At 43.8% G+C, this 18,456-nt stretch overlaps 1 protein-coding gene across 1 annotated transcript; it reads left to right on the forward strand.

The window, feature by feature from the left end:
- The first annotated feature begins 1,502 nt into the window (after positions 1–1,502).
- On the forward strand, positions 1,503–17,217 carry LOC104861750 (cytochrome P450 2B4). The gene is made up of 9 exons (XM_010623351.2): positions 1,503–1,711; positions 7,274–7,436; positions 7,581–7,730; positions 9,007–9,167; positions 9,653–9,829; positions 10,394–10,535; positions 11,798–11,985; positions 12,171–12,312; positions 16,962–17,217. The coding sequence occupies exons 1-9, from the start codon at positions 1,541–1,543 to the stop codon at positions 17,150–17,152; spliced, it is 1,485 nt and encodes a 494-aa protein (XP_010621653.1). The 5' UTR covers positions 1,503–1,540; the 3' UTR covers positions 17,153–17,217.
- Positions 17,218–18,456: the final 1,239 nt, after the last annotated feature.

An 18,456-nucleotide genomic window follows, 5' to 3' on the forward strand; every position in this document is an offset into this window, starting at 1 on the left:
AGAGATTAATAAAAATTACCTATAATAAAATACAACAGTTCTGTCAATAAAATGTACTAATTTATGTGAGTGTGGTCTCTCAAAATACCTTATTGTACTGTGCGTACCTTCTTCTCCTGGTGATGATGTGGGATTATACGATGCCTATGTGATCAGATGAGGTGATATGAATGATATAGAAATTGTGGTGTCATGGTGGGCTCCTGTTGACCTAACGATACACCAGAAAGAGGATTGTCTGCTTTGGGTGAGCCACGAGGATGTTGGTGTGTAAGGATCAGGGGGAATGGACGTCTCTGGAGACCCTGCAGTAGGTCCCATCCTCCTTTGAGCCACCACAACACCCGCTAAAGGTTAAAGAGTAGACAGAATGAGACTTAAAATGAAACTGAGTCTTGGGTCCCAATCAGTGCTGCTCTAGGTAACAAAGACAAAAACCCCCACCTGCATCTAGTATTTATTGAATATAATCGTGAGAAGGAATAGGGAGCTAGGGAGCGTGGAAGTCATCTAGTGAATTACTGCCGAGCACCTGACCTGGTGGCCCCAGACAGGGCTGTTAGGGAGTCGGCACTGCTTATCTTCTAGGATAAAAGAAATCAGTACTGGAACCAGGCACAATTAGCAAGCAACCCACAAGGTCAGTGCCAAGCGATAATTTAAGGGAAAGGATTTTAATTGCGGTCATGTTGACCTCAGCTGCACCTAACTCAGCAGGGCCCTGCCACTTCACGGAGCAGGACTTAGCCTCCATGACAGCCTTTAACAAAGGAGCAATTCTGGCCCAACTCTGCTACCTGACCTGCCCATGTGAGACACACAGAGCTTCGGTCTGACTCCTGAAATAAAACAGTGTAGCCTGAATTATGGAAGGTAAGAAGCACCTGCTACTCATACCCGCTAGTACTGGGCAGGGACGTCTCCTACTCTGGTGGCTACACATCAGGTGCAGACAATGTTGCTCGTTGGGCATCCTTGAGAGTTGAAAGTTCTTTTTTTTTTTTTTCTTTCATTTTTTAAAGAACTTTTGGAAGAACATTGTAATTAAAACTTGTTTCAAAGCTGGGAATTTAGGTCAGTGGCCCCTTACCGGCCTGAGAATGCAAGGTCCTGAGTTCAATCCCCAGTACCGAGACAGGGGAAAAGAAGGCCGAGTAATTGCCAGGATGAATGAGGCCTCAGACTCTTATGCTAATAACTCAGTCTATTGACTAAACTAAGGACACAAAAGCATGCTCACAGTATTGACAACACATGCACCCAGACACACAGACACACACTCTTGTGCACCCTGCCATCTCTTACACAGTATCCCTGCCAACTCTAAAGGGGGCCTAATAGGCTGGGAGTGAGCATGTTATCAGGGCTCCCCAAACAGGAAGTATGGGTACCTGGTAACTCTCTTCTGAGCTCACGCTCCTGGAAAAAGAGAGAGGAGGCGGGGCATTGACACAGTTGCATAACTGGGCAAGGACACAGGCTGAGGATAAAAGGTTCAGCTCCAGGCCGCAGAGGGGTGAGTGGCAGTCAGACCAGGACCATGGAGCTCAGCATCCTCTTGCTCCTCGCTCTCCTCCTGGGCCTCTTGGTTCTCCTGTTCAGGGGTCACCCAAAGGCCCATGGCCACCTCCCACCAGGCCCACGTCCTCTGCCCTTCCTGGGCAACCTTCTCCAGATGGACAGGAAAGGCCTGGTCAAAACCATCCTGCAGGTGAGAAACAGATATTGGGCTGGAAGAGCAGAGTCTCCTCTCTGGCTCAGAGTGGGTGAGGAAGATCGGTGTGTAAAGGAGGTGATCCTGGCTTCCGGTGGATGGTGGTCAAATTGCCACAGGTGTCCCACCTCGGATGGAACTGTGTGGGGCACTGTCCTGGGGGCGGGGGAGAGGGCTTACAGAACTGTCTGGGTGTGAGCCCCAGGTGTAGAATTTCATTCTCCTCTGCCCCATCCTGGGCAACTGCCTAGAAGAGAGAGAAAAAGGGCGGGGGCACCAGTCAAAAAAGCTTTGCCTCTGTGAGCAGGAGAACAAAGATTGGCCTAAATCAGTTGGAAGACAAACAGGAAGAAAGAGGAGAAAACAAAGGCGGGAAGGAGTGCTTATCAGGGAGGGGAGAGGAAGGGGCAGTAAACAGGATCCAGATGTGATGTGTGCGTGCACCAGTCCCCGTGATGAATACATTTATTATGTATCAGAAATATACTAATGGGCATCGTGCCACATATCTGTAATCCTAGCTCTGGGCAAGATGAGGTAGAAGGATTGCCATGCGTTCGAGGAGGCCAGCTTGGGCTACATAATGAGGTCAAGACCAGCCTAAACTATGCAATGAGACTCTGTCTCAAAAATAAAATACTAATAAAAATGGGGGTAAATCTTCACTGATAGAATAAAAAGCTCTAATAAATTTTAATAAAAATTCTAATGAATAAGAAACTCATTGATAGAATAAAATCAGGCTTCTTCGTTGCACAGTAAATGTTCAGTTCACAATAGGCTTACAATGCAAAAACAAAGAACAAGGTTTATCAAGCAGTTGCTACGCTCTGTGCCACTGCTTTGCATGCACAATTTCAGGTTTCTTGATCTACTTTTACTGTGTGCTTATTGGCAGTAGTGGGGATAGAACCCTTGGCCTTTGCCCTGAGCCACATCCACAACACTTTTGCTCTCAGAGATAAGCTCTTGGTACATTGCCTCAGATGGCCTTGAATTTTCAATTCACCTGTCTCAGTCCTGAGAGTGGCCAGGATTGCAGGGATCCACTAGCACCCCTGACTAATCTTCTACTTAACAGGTAATAATTCATCAGCATTGACTGTAGTACTGACAGCAACATCCAGCTCCTCCTCCTCTTCTCCCTGCGGTGGAATCCACACTCTGGGAACCCTGGGATTCTTACCCCTTTCTTATCAACAGTGGGTTTTTTTATAATTGATTATTTACTGATTGATAAATATTGACTCTTTATTTTTAGTTTTTGGTAGCAGTGTTGGTGCGGGGGACGGAATTCTGGGTGGTAGTGAACACAAGAGAAGAAATAGGAGTTTTAAGATCATTTGAAGGCCCAGAAAGGATTGACATAAGAGGTAGGAATTAAACAGAACCTTAGAGACTGGGACAGTGAGGATGAGTGGGGAGAAGAAACTGTTCTCTTCGGAGTGGCGGGTACCGTGGATCGAACTCAGGACCTTGCATTTGTGAGGCAAGAGCTGTGCCACTGAATTAAATCCCTGGCCCCAGAAACAGTTCCTGATGTGCACTGGGGTGAAGGTGAGGAAGGAGGCCCAGGTGAATGGGAAAGCACGGCATGCACAGCAGTGAGGACAGAAGCACTGCACTGTGGTTCAACGTGAGGAAAGAGCTGAAGTGAAGGGGGGCTATGAGCAATAAAGTGCTCCATCTGGGTAGACAAAATAGAGCCTCACGGCAACTTACCCTGTTTTCTGTTGATATGAGAAGAACTGAGGCTGGGACTTTTTAATGAGGTTTATTTAGTTCACAGCTTTAGAAGCTGACTGTTCAAGACCAGGCAGCCCCAGGTGCTCAGCCTCTGGTGACAGCAGCCTTAGCTGTGTCACTTTGTGACAGAAGAGGAGAAAGGGAGCCTACAGCATGCAAAAGGGTCCAAGCATGTGAGGTGACACTGCACTGTAGCAACCTGTTTTCTCAAGAACTAGCTCTTTCTGAAAGACCAGCATTAATGCATTCTGAGGGTGGTATCCACGTGATCTTATGGCTTCCACTAGGCCCCACCTTTCAAAGGCTCCACCTCCTCTCAACATGGCTATGTAGGGAATGAAACCCCAATGTATAAACCCTGGAGGACATATTCAAACTATATCCAAACCACGCACATGAAACAGGCAAGAAGAAAGGTAAATGGTCCAGATAGAAGACTGGATGCTCAGCTTTGGTGATCCTGAAACAACCAGCATGGGTCTCTCAGGCACATGATGTGGAACTTGGCTCAAATAGAGGTGCTGCTGGCCACCTCAGCTTGGTGAGGTCCAGCTCAATTCCAAGATGCTTGCCTCACCAGTCTGGGGCAGGCTGATCTGTGTCTTAGAATACTCTCTGGAGGTTTTAGTTTTTGGCTCAGCAAGCCCAGGCCTGCTCTCCCAGGCAGCTGTGGTGTCTGGAAAGTGGCTGTGTGACCATTTGTCCAAATGAGAGTGTTAACCAAGAGTAAGGATGCAGCACCAGTCAAAAGTCAAAGGTCTGGAAGCTTGCTATAGAGTCACCACTGCGAGTCTGCATTAGAAGACTGAAGAAACTGGAGACTGGTTTCCAAAGGCAATGGCTAAGACTGGAGGTCTCTGAAACAGGGAACTTCTTTCTTCTTTCATTTTGTCCATGCTACAAGCCTGTTGGCTGATGCTATCACAACCGGGGTGGTCTTCCTCCTTCTCTTTGCTGGCCTCCATATCAGTCATCCACAGATACATCCAGAACTGTGCTTTCCCGATTCCTGGCAGTTCCTTCTTGAGTCAATTGATCAGGGTACCACAGATAAAGGCCATCAGTAGGATGAAATTTAGTTGGTCCAAGGCAGAAGAATAAAGACAACCTACAGTGTCTAACAACTGTTCACATTTGGATTTCACAGTCAACTTTCTACAATTTCATAAAAATGCTTTTAAATTTCTTCAAGCCTGAGGTTGATGCTACAATGAAAGGAGATTTTTTTTTTTTTTTGATGCTTAGGGATGGTTCTGGGTATTTTTCATGTTGGAAAAATAAAAATAATTTTGGAGTGAGGGTAAGTTTTTGACTCTTGTGAATTAAGAGTGGCCATTTGTTCTTTCAAGATATAAAATTTCTAATCAAATTAAAAATTTTATGTATTAAAATGCTGTCCTTTGGTGGATTATTTCAGTATTATTTTTAAAAATTCAACTTTAGAGCCAGAGATTTAGCTCAGGTGTGCTACCACCTTGCCTTGAAAGTGCAAGGTCCTGAGTTTGATCCCCGGTATCAAAGAGAAGGAGGAGGAAGAGGAAGAAGAAAAACTGAAGAAGAAGAACAGAAGAAGATGGAGAAGGAGGAAGAGGAGGAAAACTAAAAAAGCAAACAAAAAAATTCCCCAAAACCAACTTCCCTTTTTTTGCTTTTCCTTTGAGCTTCCCTGTTTCATCTATTCCTTCACACCTCTGTTGTAGCGCAGACTGGCCTGGAACTCAATTCACAGCAATTCTCCTGCCTCAGCCTCCCAAGTACAGGAATACAGGTGTGCACCACCACGCCCAGCGTTGCCCATTCTCCCTTGCAGCAAATGTTTCCGTTTTCTTGCAGGAAAAGCTTGGGGCAAAGTGAGATCCTTCATGGATTGTCCCTTGACTAGTGTTCACCCCCCCGCCCCATCTCATTGTTGAGGTTTCTTAGATGTGCAGGTAAGGATCATTTCTCCTGAGAAGTCACTCTTGATCCTCAGGGTCAGGTCCTCTCCATATGCTTTTGTTGTTGTTGTTGTTGTTGTTGTTTGTTTTTGTTTTGTTTTGTTTTGTTTTTTGGAAACAGGGTCTCCCTAGGTAGCCAAGACTGGGCATGAACTCATGGAGATTCTGCTGCCCAGCCTCCCTAGTTCTGGAATTATAGGTGTGGCATCCACACCCTGGTGCCACTATAAGCTCTTGTGCATTGCTTGCCTCTCCTTGTTGGTGATGTCCTTGGCAATGCTACATCTACCCAAACACAGTGCTGAACATAGTACCTGGCTGACAGCAAGCTCAGCACATATGCACACACAAGCTGGGAAACGAGCAAGGACATGGAAACACCGAGTGCAGCTCAGCAGGACTTCTCCTTGGTCAGGGCCTGGCAAAGGCTGCCTGGCTCTGGGGGCCACAGACCCAGCAGCCTTCCCTCTTAATAGCGTTTTATTGCATACACGGAGGCCCTAAGTGTATAGGTTTTCATTTTAGTTGCTTTTTTTTTTCTATCACAAAGACATATTGTTTTCCTTGCTGGATTTTGCACTTACTTGGGACCACTCACCTTTCTTCTTTCTTATTTCTCCCGTCTGGAATGGAAATGCCTATTCCATGCCTATCTCACTGTTGTATTAAGTTCACAGCTCCAGAAGAATTTGTCTTGGGAGAAATCATGCGTTGGTTTCATGGATGAGACTCCTGACTTTTGAGTTGAAGCTGGAATGGTGGTATTGGGATGGAATGAATGCATTTTGCATGTGAGAAGGACTGGAACTTTGGGGGCCAGGGGTACAAAGCTATAGTCTAACTATCCCCCTGGAGTTTCTGAGTTGGAAACTTAATCTCATGCAACAGTGTTGAGAGGTGAGATGTTTGAAAGGTGATTATGTCGTGAGAGCTGTGCCTTATGAGTGGATTAACGTGATTATCACTTGAGTGGGTTTGACATAAAAGTCAATTTAGTTCCCTTTCCTGTGTGCGTTTCCATGCCCTTTTGCTTGTGTGTGTGTGTGTGTGTGTGTGTGTGTGTGTGAACAAGTACACATTTTTGTTGAGCAAGTATTTGGCGGTAAAGTTACTAAGTATGCCTGTTAAATTTCAACAAATACAGCTGGCCTTGTGTATCTGTGGGTTCTAATCACAGATAAATGTTTTGGATTCAAAACATTTTTTAAAATCATACTTCTACTGAACATGTACAGACTATTTTCATGCTATTAATCCTTAAATAATAAAGCAAAACAACTTCTTATGTAGCTTTCCCATTGTGTTAGATGAAAGTAATCTGGAGATGGTTTGAAATATGCAGGAAGAGGGACACAGGTTAAGTGCAAATACTATCAAGGGAGCCCTGAGATGCACTCCCTGTCGATGCCGAGGGGCTACTGTACTGCCTAGCAGATTTCCATGGAGTTCTACTGATCAAAATTTTCCAATTTCATGATCTGTGCTAGAGGGCCATTACTTTCCCTTCCTCTCTACCAAGAGGGTGAGTCAGTGTTCTTCTTCCAGGAAACTATTTAGGATCAGAATGCGGTTGGAACTCAAGACACAAGGATTCTTTTGGTTGAGATACCAAGGAGATGTGCCTCGACTCAAGGGTACAGGTTAAGATGAGATTAGTGATATTCAACCAGCTGTGCTGCCTAGGTCCCCAACCTCTGGCCAGGTCACACATTAACCCTTTAGTTGCTGGGTCTTGGAAAGGAAGCAAGGCAGCTGAGGGGCAAATCAAGTCCAAGAGGCTTCATCGACATACCAATGCGTATTTAAGTGTTTTCATGGTTTAACAACTGGTGTGAACACTGACTAATAGGGACTCTGGTATGGGTATGCTTGACAGCTCCGAGAGAAATATGGAGATGTTTTCACCATGTACCTGGGGCAGAAGTCCGTGGTCATGCTGTGTGGGCCAGAGACCATACGGGAGGCCCTTGTGGACCAAGCCGAGGCTTTCTCTGGCCGGGGAAAACTTGCTGCCACAGAGGCTATCTTCCAGGGATATGGTGAGAACCTCAAAGGCACCGGGGTGGGGCGGAATGGAGGGTGGGATATGGGGAAATTGAGTGTGAGAAGGAAGGAAAAAGGTGGGGAGGGATCCAACCTCTTTAAACTTCCCCTGCTTCCCTTGCCTCCCATAAAACCACTAGGTTTGAACTTTGCCAGCAGGGAACGCTGGAAGGTCCTTCGGAGATTCACCTTGGCCACCATGAGGGACTTTGGGATGGGAAAGCGGAGCGTGGAGGAGCGGATTCAGGAGGAGGCTCAGTGTCTGGTGGAGGAGCTGCGGAAATCCCGGGGTGAGTCTTGAGAAGTGGGGTGGGTAGAAAAGAAAGACAAACATGGAGAGAGAGAGAGAGAGAGAGAGAGAGAGAGAGAGAGAGAGAGAGAGAGAGAAGATGGAGAGAGAGAGAGAGAGAGAGAGAGAGAGAGAGAGAGAGAGAAGCAAGATGCATAGCAATAGAAACAGGGGTACACAGAGGCAGAGAAGCGTAGAAATAAAGACACACAGAGCAATAGGGTAAGAAAGAGATGGAATAGAAGTGAACAGAGATAAGCAGCAAGCAACACAGATAGGCAGGGAAGGAACTGTGAACTTTACAGTGTCCAAGAATAACTCAGAGAAAGAGGCTCAGTGGCTGCATGCTATTCATTTGTGTCCAGAGAAATCAGTTTGTGGGTTAATTGTATGCATCTAAAGCAAAGACAAGCCTGTGTAAAAGAAAGCAGAGGGAAAAGAAGGAACAGCAGGCATGGTGAAACAGTGAACTGCATTTTGCTTCCCTCAGTGAAGTGCTGATGAGCAGGCAGTGAGGAAAGAGGCAGGTGGGCGCTCTGCTCTTGGGAGGGATTTTCAGTCCCCTTTGAATCCCCTGAGACAGGGATGTAGAGGTGACAGCACTGCTTCTTAGCACCTCCTCGGTCAGCATCCTTCCATTCATGCCAGGTCTTCATTGCATGCGGAGAGTTTGAAGCTGGGGAGAAGCAGTGGGGACAGAGAGACAGATAAGAAAGAGGGAGGAGGAGTGACATGGAGACAGATATGAGGAAAGAGAAGGGATGGACCTGGAGGGAGCAAAAGGAAGGAGAAAGACACAAGAGCGGAAGAGACTCATCGTGGCAGAAAAAATAAAGAGAGAAACTGAGACAGAAGGATAGCAACAACAGAAGGATGAGCCTCTTGGAAAGGTCTGCAAAGGTCTGCAATGGAAGGACAGTAGAAAGACAGGTGAGACCTAGGGACAGAGAGAGAGAGAGAGAGATGGCTGTGTCTCTGCTCTGAATCACAGGATCCCGTGTTAATCTCAGTCAATTCATTTAACTGTGACTCATTCATCCATCTATACAATTGGGGTAGTAATAGAACTATATCTTCCTTACATTGCTGTGGAGGAAATTAACTTAAAATAACACGTGAAGTACATAGAGTGCGGCCTGGCACATACTACATGCCACTGAGTGTTATTGCTCTTCTTATCTTTTATTACTGATTGATGGCAGTCACACAGAGAAGGACAGCTGCCAAATGCTCCCCAGGCTCTTGAGTGTCCTGTGAACTGCTGTCTTTCTCCCCAGGAGGCCTTGTGGACCCCCTGTTCCTCTTCCAGTCTATCACTGCCAACATCATCTGCTCCATTGTCTTTGGAAAACGCTTTGACTACAAAGATCGCCAGTTCCTGAGGCTGCTGTACCTGATCTATCAGAACTTTGCACTCATCAGCTCCTTTTCCAGCCAGGTCAGAGGAAGAAGCCAGAGGGTGGGGGTAAAGGGAGCAGCCAGGGCAGTGCAGAATGATGGCCTCCTTTGGGGAGCACAGAAATGCACTTAGTTCAGGATGAAGGGTGGAGACAGCACAGAGGGACAGGGATACTGAGAATTGAACTGAAGGAGAGGCAGTGAGGAGGATCAAGAGCCTGAGAAAACAGAGAAGTGAAGAGGGACAAAAATAATGTGGGAGAGACAAAAAAAAATGAAGGCCTGAGGAAGAGAGAAGGGAAGAAAAGAGAGAAGACAGAGGAAAGAAAATAAGTGATAGAGATAGATTCTGGGAGACAAAATGGTGTGTGTGGGTGGGGGAGAATAAGGACAGAGGCAGACTCAGAGGACGGAAAGAGAGGGATAGAGATTCCTCGTGGAGGTTAGGGGCCCATGACCACTTCCCAGCTCTCTGATCTGCTAACTGAGCCCCAGGAGAGCTTCATCGCCCCTTCTTTCTTGCAGATGTTTGAGCTCTTCCCCAGCGTCCTGAAACACTTTCCTGGACCACACAGGGAAATCGCCAAAATTATGGAGGAAATCATCACCTTCATCAACCACAGTGTGGAGGAACACCGTGAAACCCTGGACCCCAGCGCCCCCAGAGACTTCATTGATACCTTCCTGCTCCGCATGGAGAAAGTGAGATCTGGGAGAGGTGATGGGATGGGAGGGGAGGAGGGGGAGGTGAACAGAAGGAAAGGAAAGAGGTGGGAGAGGAGGAGAGGGGAAGGAAGAACAGAGGATGGGGTGCAGAGAATAGGGAAGGGAAGGGAGGAGAAGCAGAAGCTAAAAGAGATGAAGTGGAAGGAAGGAAAAGGTAGGAAGGAGAAACTGACATGGGGAAGTAGACAGAAGAGGCAATGGCTATTGGAGGAAGAAAATGAGGGCAAAAGACCAAAAAGTAATAAGAGAAAAGACCCACAGAGGCAAAAAGAGAATGGGGAGCCCAAAGGTGAGCAACAAGCCAAAGTGATAAAAAGAGGTGGAAACAGAGACACATGGAATAAAGAAAATCTGAGGGTGGGAAAACAGGGAGAAAGATGTGGGGAGCGGGACGGCCAGACGAGTACAGAGATGTGCAAAGCAGCCAGATGATCTCAGTCCCAGAAACACAGGGAAGGTGCTAAGGAGGACAGGTGACACTTCCTGCAGCAAGGCTTTGATCTCCCCTGACCCTCTCCTCTCTCCTTGCTCTGGACCTAGGACAAGTCTGACCTGCACACTGAGTTCCACCACAAGAACCTAGTCTTTACCATATTTTCACTCTTATTTGCTGGCACAGAGACCACTAGCACAACTCTCCGCTATGGCTTCCTGTTTCTGCTCAAACACCCCCATGTCACAGGTGGGTGAGGGACAGCCAGTTGGGAAGGTCTTGTGACCCCCTTTTGGGCTGCAGAGGTGGAGTGTGGAACCTCACGGACAAAAGGCAACCCTGGCTTCTTATGCCAGGAACTCTACAGGCTTTGGACTCACTCCCAGCTAAGCCAGTCCTGGGGATGGACAGGTGAATGAGTAATCTGTTGACCTGGTTTTTCACTGTCTTCTTCCATCACACTTAAAAGTTGAATAATTCATCCACCAGGCCATCTGTTTATTAATTCACCTGTATGACTGATCCTATTATATATGATTCATCAAAGAACATATAGCTTCATTCATTTATTTGTATTAATTGGTTCAAGAGCTGACCCTTTGAACATCGATAGTTCAATGCACTAAGTGCCATGGATTTGTTTGCTCCCTAAATTATTATTCATTAGCTCATTAAGTTATCCATCTATTGATCCATCTATCTCTGGACTAGGTTTTATTCCTTAATCAGCAGTCTCAGTTTTTGCTTCATTTATGCATCATTCCTTCATTTATTCAGTTAATAACTCATTTATTCATGCCTTATTTATTTATCATTCAGGCCTGCCATGCAGTTATTTTATTACTTACACCTTCACTACTTTGTTCATTCATACATTCCTCTATAAATCTGGCATTCGTGTGATTATTGCTAAGTTGAGTTTATTGATTTATTTGTCTCTGAACCATTTATTAATAGGTTAATTGATCTATATATGATTGGTATATTGAAAGTATGCATCTATTCAATGATTTGTTCATCTCATTCATTCATCAGTCTTTTCATTTATTGCTTTAGGCATTGATAAATCAATTGATGGACTCCTTTTTTATCATCCAGTTTTTCATGGAATAATTTATTGATTTATTCCACCGTTATGTTTTAGGACCTAGAAGTGACCCACCTGCATGCAATAATAAGTATTAGTTCATATCTTATTCATTTTAGCTGAGAAATTTTGGAGTTCTTAATATAAAATCCCATGCCAAATTGTGGGGTGCATCTGTGTCTGTGTGTTTGTAGCTGTTTGTTTTGTAGCTGTAGCGAGATAATTTATAACATTCATTGGATTTGGAAGGGTGAGCATTCTTGTTAATGTTTTCCTCTTTCCCTCAGACACAGCTGATTGCTTCAAGGGTATGAATGGTATAAACCTTTCTATAGGGTTTTTCTGGCTCATTGGTCCAAAGAAAACAAGGTCCTTGCTGAAGTGCCTTTGTGACATGGGGTTCATTGTGCCCTTGTCTGTGCAGAGAGAGTCCAAAAGGAAAATGAACAGGTGATTGGCTCACACCGCCGGCCAGCCTTGGATGACCGAACCAAGATGCCATACACTGAGGCAGTCATCAGTGAGATTCAGAGATTTGCAGACCTGGCACCCATTGGTTTGCCCCACATGGTTACCAAAGACACTCACTTCCGAGGGTTCATCATCCCCAAGGTGAGCCTAGCTGGGATCCCACATCTTTGTGTCAGCCTCTTTGGTTTTCTAAACCCCGATCTCAACCTCTTGTTGGTTTTTCAATAGGGAAAGTTTGTTTCGGCTTTCTTTTACCTATTTATTTATGCTTTGGGTATGGAGGGCAGGGAATAGCAATATATTTTCATCTTGTAACCTTTCCTCAGAACACTGAAGTATTCCCAATCCTGACCACTACTCTCAACGACCCACGTTACTTTGAAAAACCAGACACCTTCAACCCTGATCACTTTCTGGATGCCAAGGGGGCACTGAAGAAGAGTGAAGCTTTTCTACCCTTCTCCATAGGTAAGCTGACCCATTGCCCACCTCCCAGACACTAGAAGGTGGTTCTCATTCTCTCCTTGAGAAAAAAGATGTCAAGCACTTATTTACTGATATACTGAGCGCTTTAGTATATTCTACTTGCTTTAACCCAACCACCTTAGACCATCTTCACCCCAAACCTTGAGGAGGCATCAGTATGATATTATGTCCTAAAGACACATCTAGACAAGCAGGACCCTGGCAAGTACACAATTTCTAAACCCATTGGACATGGTGGTTTGAACCTGTAATCTCAGCTACTTGGGAGGCTGAGGCAGGAGGTTGACAAGTCCAAAACCAGCCTGGGCAACTTACCACATCCCTGTCTCAAAACAAAAGAAAAAGGGACTAGTGATGTCACATAGTGCTTGAGTTCTTTCCTAGTATGTACAAAGACCTGGATTCAATTCTCAGTACTGAAAAGTATTCATTTTTTAATGAGACAAAAACATATGTGTCTCTCATTTGAGTAAGGCATAGTACCAACAAAGAGCATAATAAAGGATGGAAAACAGAAAGCAGAACATAGATCTCTTCGCAATGGGAAGGGGTCCAGCAGACGAGGGCAAAAGGGGATGTGAGAGAAGGGGAAATAAGTAGAATAAAAATATGCCATGTATAGGAATCTAGTAACTTCAACAGCCTCAATGGATGTAAACATTATAGGTCATAAAAGTGAGATATGATTAATAATATCAAGAAGAACAAAAATGGGGAAGGAGGAGGGACTGATGTGGGATGGAAAAAGAAGGGGATGGAAAAAAGAACCCAAAGGTATTATGTACATGTACCCAGTCCCCAGATGATAATAAACTGCCTGTACTGCAAACATATACTAATAAAAAAGGAAAACTAAACAAAACAACAATAGTAGCAAGCAACCCTCATCTATTGGCACTACTCTGAAGCCAGCACTCTGTTGGAACCTAAAGATAATGTACTAAGCAAATCACATAGTGTCTGACCCAGAAAATGTAAAGTGCAGCAGGGAGATGGACATTCTTCAAGTAGTCACAAATGATGATATAATTAATGACTTCATGCCCATTGTATACTTAGGATCGACTGGGACAAAGTGAATTCTTACAGGGGCGATACTATTATCTGTCATAACAAGTGCTCTAAAGGTGACTTTGAGAACAAGAAACTAGGAAATATGAACAAATTTGGGGGACTTGATGAAGACTCGCTTATCTAAGAAACTGGCTTCTCCTGGGCTGAAACCTCTTATATGAGTATTGATCAGCCACTGGGCAGAACATTCCAGGCAGAGATAACTGCAAAAGCTAGGAGACTGAAGGTGCAGTCTTCATGGTGCATTTGAGAAACTAAAGCTCTGCTGTGTAGCTGTGGAAAGGAAAAAAAGATGAAGAGCTGAGTTGGGCAGGGCCTAGAAGGCTGGAGGAGGAGCTTAGATTTACCCTGGAGGAGTGGTGACTGGGAAAGGTCTTTACACATTCATTTGTCCAACTTCTCATTCTCTACTCTGGCTTGTTTTGTTCTGTTTAACTGAGGAAACACAGTTCCTATTTATTTGTGCTTCCATGTGGGCCACCAGGTGTCCAACGTTATTGAAGTGGAAATCTTTCCAAGTAAATTTAAATTCAGTACTAGGCAGTAAAACAATACGCAAACCACAGCAATGCTGAGAACTAGTTTACTTCTCAGTTTTTTCTGGCATTAACCTTAACTTCCTTCCAGTTATGTGGGCAAACATTGCTGGCTAAAGACACATTTATTTTAACATCACTCCATAACATACCAAAAAAGAATGAGGGTATCCATACACGTAGAATAATATATATTTGGGCCAGGGGTTTAGCTCAGTGGCACCATACCTGCCTAGCAAGCACAAGGTTCTGAGTTCAACCCCTGCTAAGATAGATAGATAGATAGATAGATAGATAGATAGATAGATAGATAGATAGATCCATTTCATTGTGTATACAGCCCACAAATAGATCTTAATTTTCTATTTCTTGTAATTTAGCTTCCTGTACATTTTTTAAATATTTCTTCACCTTTAAAGATTCTCTTATTTGAAGAAAACTATGACTCACATTTGTTATCTGACTAAATATAGTAAGAAATAATCTGACTTTGTTGCCGATGAGTTATAATTTGATTATGGCCCTCATTCTTGCCTAACTTCGCAGCTTGACTGCTAACTCTTAATGTTTTAATTCAGACTTAATATCTGAATCACATAAAGCCAAAGAAACCAAAGAATCTCTTTAGTTAATTTTCCTCCAACTTTTGAATACAAATTTTTTAGATCTGCATCTTCACAGTAATATTTTACACGTATTTTTAAAAGCTTATCTGGTTTTTATTCTCTTAATATTCATGCTTATACTCTTTAATCTTCAGAGCCAGACATTATCTTCTCTGCCTTTTTACTTAAAATCCTATTTACAGAAACAAAAATTTCTGTTTCTGGCCACTTATGGAGTTTTCTTTTGGAGATCAAGAATTAATAGCGATATTAGAAATGTACATGTTTTAAGTTTCTCAATCAAATCTAAAGTCTCTTCATTTTGATTTAGCACAAAAATCTGTGAAATAGCACATGAATAGTTCTTAACACTTTATATAAAGTTTATGGTGGGTTTTAAAGAAAGGAACCACATAACTAAAAATATTCTGTAGGATTTTACAGAAAATAACTCACTAGGACCTTTGCCACTAAGCTCCATTTGAAACAAGCCTTAAGACTTACAGTCTCTTTGAACAAAATTGTGTGAGCGCCCATCCTTGAACCAGTCTCTGTGACTTCAATGGGAATGAAATGTCAATAATCTTGGACCAACCATCTCAACCCCCTTTCCAGCAATGAGGTTGATTCTTTGGTCAGGGACGAAGTCCTTTCTCTACCCTGATGACAGGATATTAGATATCAGTTACACAGTGGGCACACATGAGCTCCTCCCTCTGCATGCTCGTTTCTTCCTCCATTGGCTTTTGCTGGGAAATGAGGAGAAAAGGAAATAGCTACATAGATATTGGCAGCTAATTAGACTGCTTTCATATTTGTTTTCTTAATAGTAGTCTATTGGCCCTGGGCATTACTATACAGCAGGGCAAGTTTGTACTCCTCTGGTGAAGTAATTCATTCAGCTATCATTTATATTTTTCATTCATTCATTATTCAGTTAGCATATATTTATGTTCTTGGTGTTGTGCTTTTCTTCTCTTCTCTTCTCTTCTATTAGGACTACTTGTCTGGGCCTGGTTGAAAAGCTGAACCCAAGCAGAACTAAGATGCTTAGAGGGGTTGGGAGCAGAGAGGACAATCTGAGTAATTTTCCTTGCTAATTTCTACTCTGGTTTGTTAAAAGAAACTTTAGATAAATTTGGTGGAATTTATTTTAGCAAAGAAACTACTTGTGACTGGATAATATCTTCAACCAGTAGTGATTGAGAGCTCTACCCAGCAACACAGGCAGGCAATATTTATACATGGGAAAACGGATTGACATACAGAAAGGGCTTATTGGTTAAGCTCTGCTTTTGCCTTTGCTTTTGCCTTGTCTGCACATGTCTGAGGAGCTTGCAGCCAGAAGGCTGACTGCAATGATTGGCTGAGATTAGGTTACCTGTTACAAAAGTATATTCTCAATTCAGCTGCAGTTTGCTTACATATTGTTATGATTCCGGTTTGCTATATAGGTAGGCAGCCTTAGGTCAAATTAAACAGGCTTCACCCAGGGAAACCCCAATGTCCTTTTCTTATCTTTTGGAAAGAAGGAAATCCCCAGTAATGTGTCAATCACCTTAAGTTTCATCAGTGGCTGCAGTGAACAAGTGGAATAGCCTCTTCCCTCACTCCTTTTTCAGTGAGAGTTGAGAACAGTGAAGTGGTAGGATGAGATTCAATTCCTGCACTCATTAGTTCTATCCTCAGTTTAGAGAGAGCAAAGATGCAAAGGAGTAATGACAGGCACATAGCAATAAGCAATAGTAAAATAGGAGAATGATACAGAACAAAATAACGGCAGAGACAGGGGTGTGGGAGAGATGATGGGGGATGGTCCTAGAAACTCCCTATCACCAAGAAACAAACACAAAGCTGTTACTACATTGTAGATTTTTTTTTAATGGTACTGGTGATCAAACTCAGGCCCTTGTGCTTGCGAAGCAGAAGGCAGAACCACTGAGCCAAATTCCCAGCCCTACATTATAGATTTTTTAATATGACCTAATAGTCTGAGTTCCTATGAATAGTAAGTCAAACCTCATGATAACCCTATGACATTGATAATATTATCCTCATATGAGATATGAAGAACACAAAAAATGTTAAATCATGAATGTGCACAGACTTTTGTACTTACACATACACACAAATGGATCCTTACCTCCTATGGGGTCACTGAACCCTTTGGAAATCTTACAAAACTACAAATTTCTATATCTCCTAGAGAAGTGAATGTCCACCCAAATGTATGAAGGAAATGTCCACCCAAATATATGTACTCGGTATCACAAGGATTGGGAGCCTCCTCCAAGTCCACCCCAAATTACACAGTAATGATCATGCCTGTTCAATGGCCAAAGGAATCTTGGATTAGGGATGTGACAGGGCAAAGAACATCACCCTAGCCCATACCTGTGATCTTCTTTGTCCGCAGGGAAGCGTATTTGCCTTGGAGAAGGTATCGCTCTTGCTGAATTGTTCCTGTTCCTCACCACCATCCTTCAGAACTTCTCCATTTCCAGCCCAGTGGCTCCTGAGGACATTGACCTCACCCCCAAGGAAGTTGGTTTGGGCAGAGTACCCCCACCATACCAGATTCGCTTTCTGCCCCGAACGGTGGAATGAGAGAAGAGGAAGAAAGAATTTCAGGGTTGCCGGGCGTGGTGGCGCACACCTGTAATCCCAGCACTCAGGAGGCTGAGGCAGGAGGATTGCTGTGAGTTCAAGACCAGCCTGGGCTACATAGTGAGTTCCAGATCAGTCTCAACTACATAGTAAGACCCTGTCTCAAAAAACCAAAAAAAAAAAAGAATTTCAGGATCATTAAGTGCCCTCATTCTGTAGAGAGTGGCCCCTTGCTTCCTGCCTCTGAGAAAGCTGTTGTGAATCAGCATCCTTCCCCCTAACTGTTTGCCACTCCATGCAAAAATTATTTCTGTGGGCTTCCTTCCACACTGCTGTGGTTCTTGGTAAACTCTGTATTGTGTTACTTTCCCATGTGAATAAAGAACTGGATCAACAATAATCAAGCCCCTTCTTTGGTGTATATAAAGAAGTTGGGTGTTAAAAGGGAAAAAACTGACTCAAAGACCTTCTGGAGTTCTGCCTCCCAGGATATAGCTCATGCTGAGTGACTTCTCCAGTTGTAGAATTTAAAAGACTGGAGAAACCACTAAGAAACAGGAGGATATGATTTTAGGTGAACACCGGCTAAAGGGACTCACATCCAAAGGACCAAAACGAAGGAAAAGCTTCAATTTTATACATTTGGTCAAAGGGGGTGACCTTTCCAGTGGCAAGAAACTAGTGGGGTATGGGAAGGGAAGTTACAGAAGTGGGACAAAGGCAGTTTTGCACCTTAGCCATGAAAGAAGTCAGAGCCTTGTGAATCTTGTGATAACAAGATGATGTAAACTTTGTTTAGAGGACATAGTTGCCCATTTTTTCTGTACCTGGACAAGGAGTTACAGCTACCAGGCAAAGGGGTGATCCAAGATGGGGGAACTGCCCATGGCTGGGAAAACTTATTTTTCTTTAAGTCCTGTTTCATTCTGCCTTTTAATGCTTTCTACAAGTTCTAATAGACAATATCATTGTAATTATCATTTTCTTGTCATAAGGGTGTGGCTCCCTACTGAGCAGAGGCAGATTCTTGGTTAGAGCCATTAACTGGTTGATGGTATATCTATCAGATTCTCTATGGCAGACTGAGTGTTTTTGACCAATAGGGAGAATTATAACAGAAAAGATAAGAGACTTACACTGTCATTGTGAATCTATGTTGATCCTTAAGTGTCAGCCCTGCATGGACTTGTCAGTGTCTGGAGTGACCAGAGCAGGGCTGTCCATTCCTCAGGCTTCAGCTGTGCATAGACTAGTCAGCTTCTGGGATGACTACAGCAGGGCTGCCATTTCCAGTGGTGGCCATC

The sequence above is a fragment of the Fukomys damarensis genome, unplaced genomic scaffold (genome assembly GCF_012274545.1).
Source record: "Fukomys damarensis isolate Sample0158 unplaced genomic scaffold, DMR_v1.0_HiC HiC_scaffold_19, whole genome shotgun sequence".
NCBI classification, from domain to species: Eukaryota; Metazoa; Chordata; class Mammalia; order Rodentia; family Bathyergidae; genus Fukomys; species Fukomys damarensis.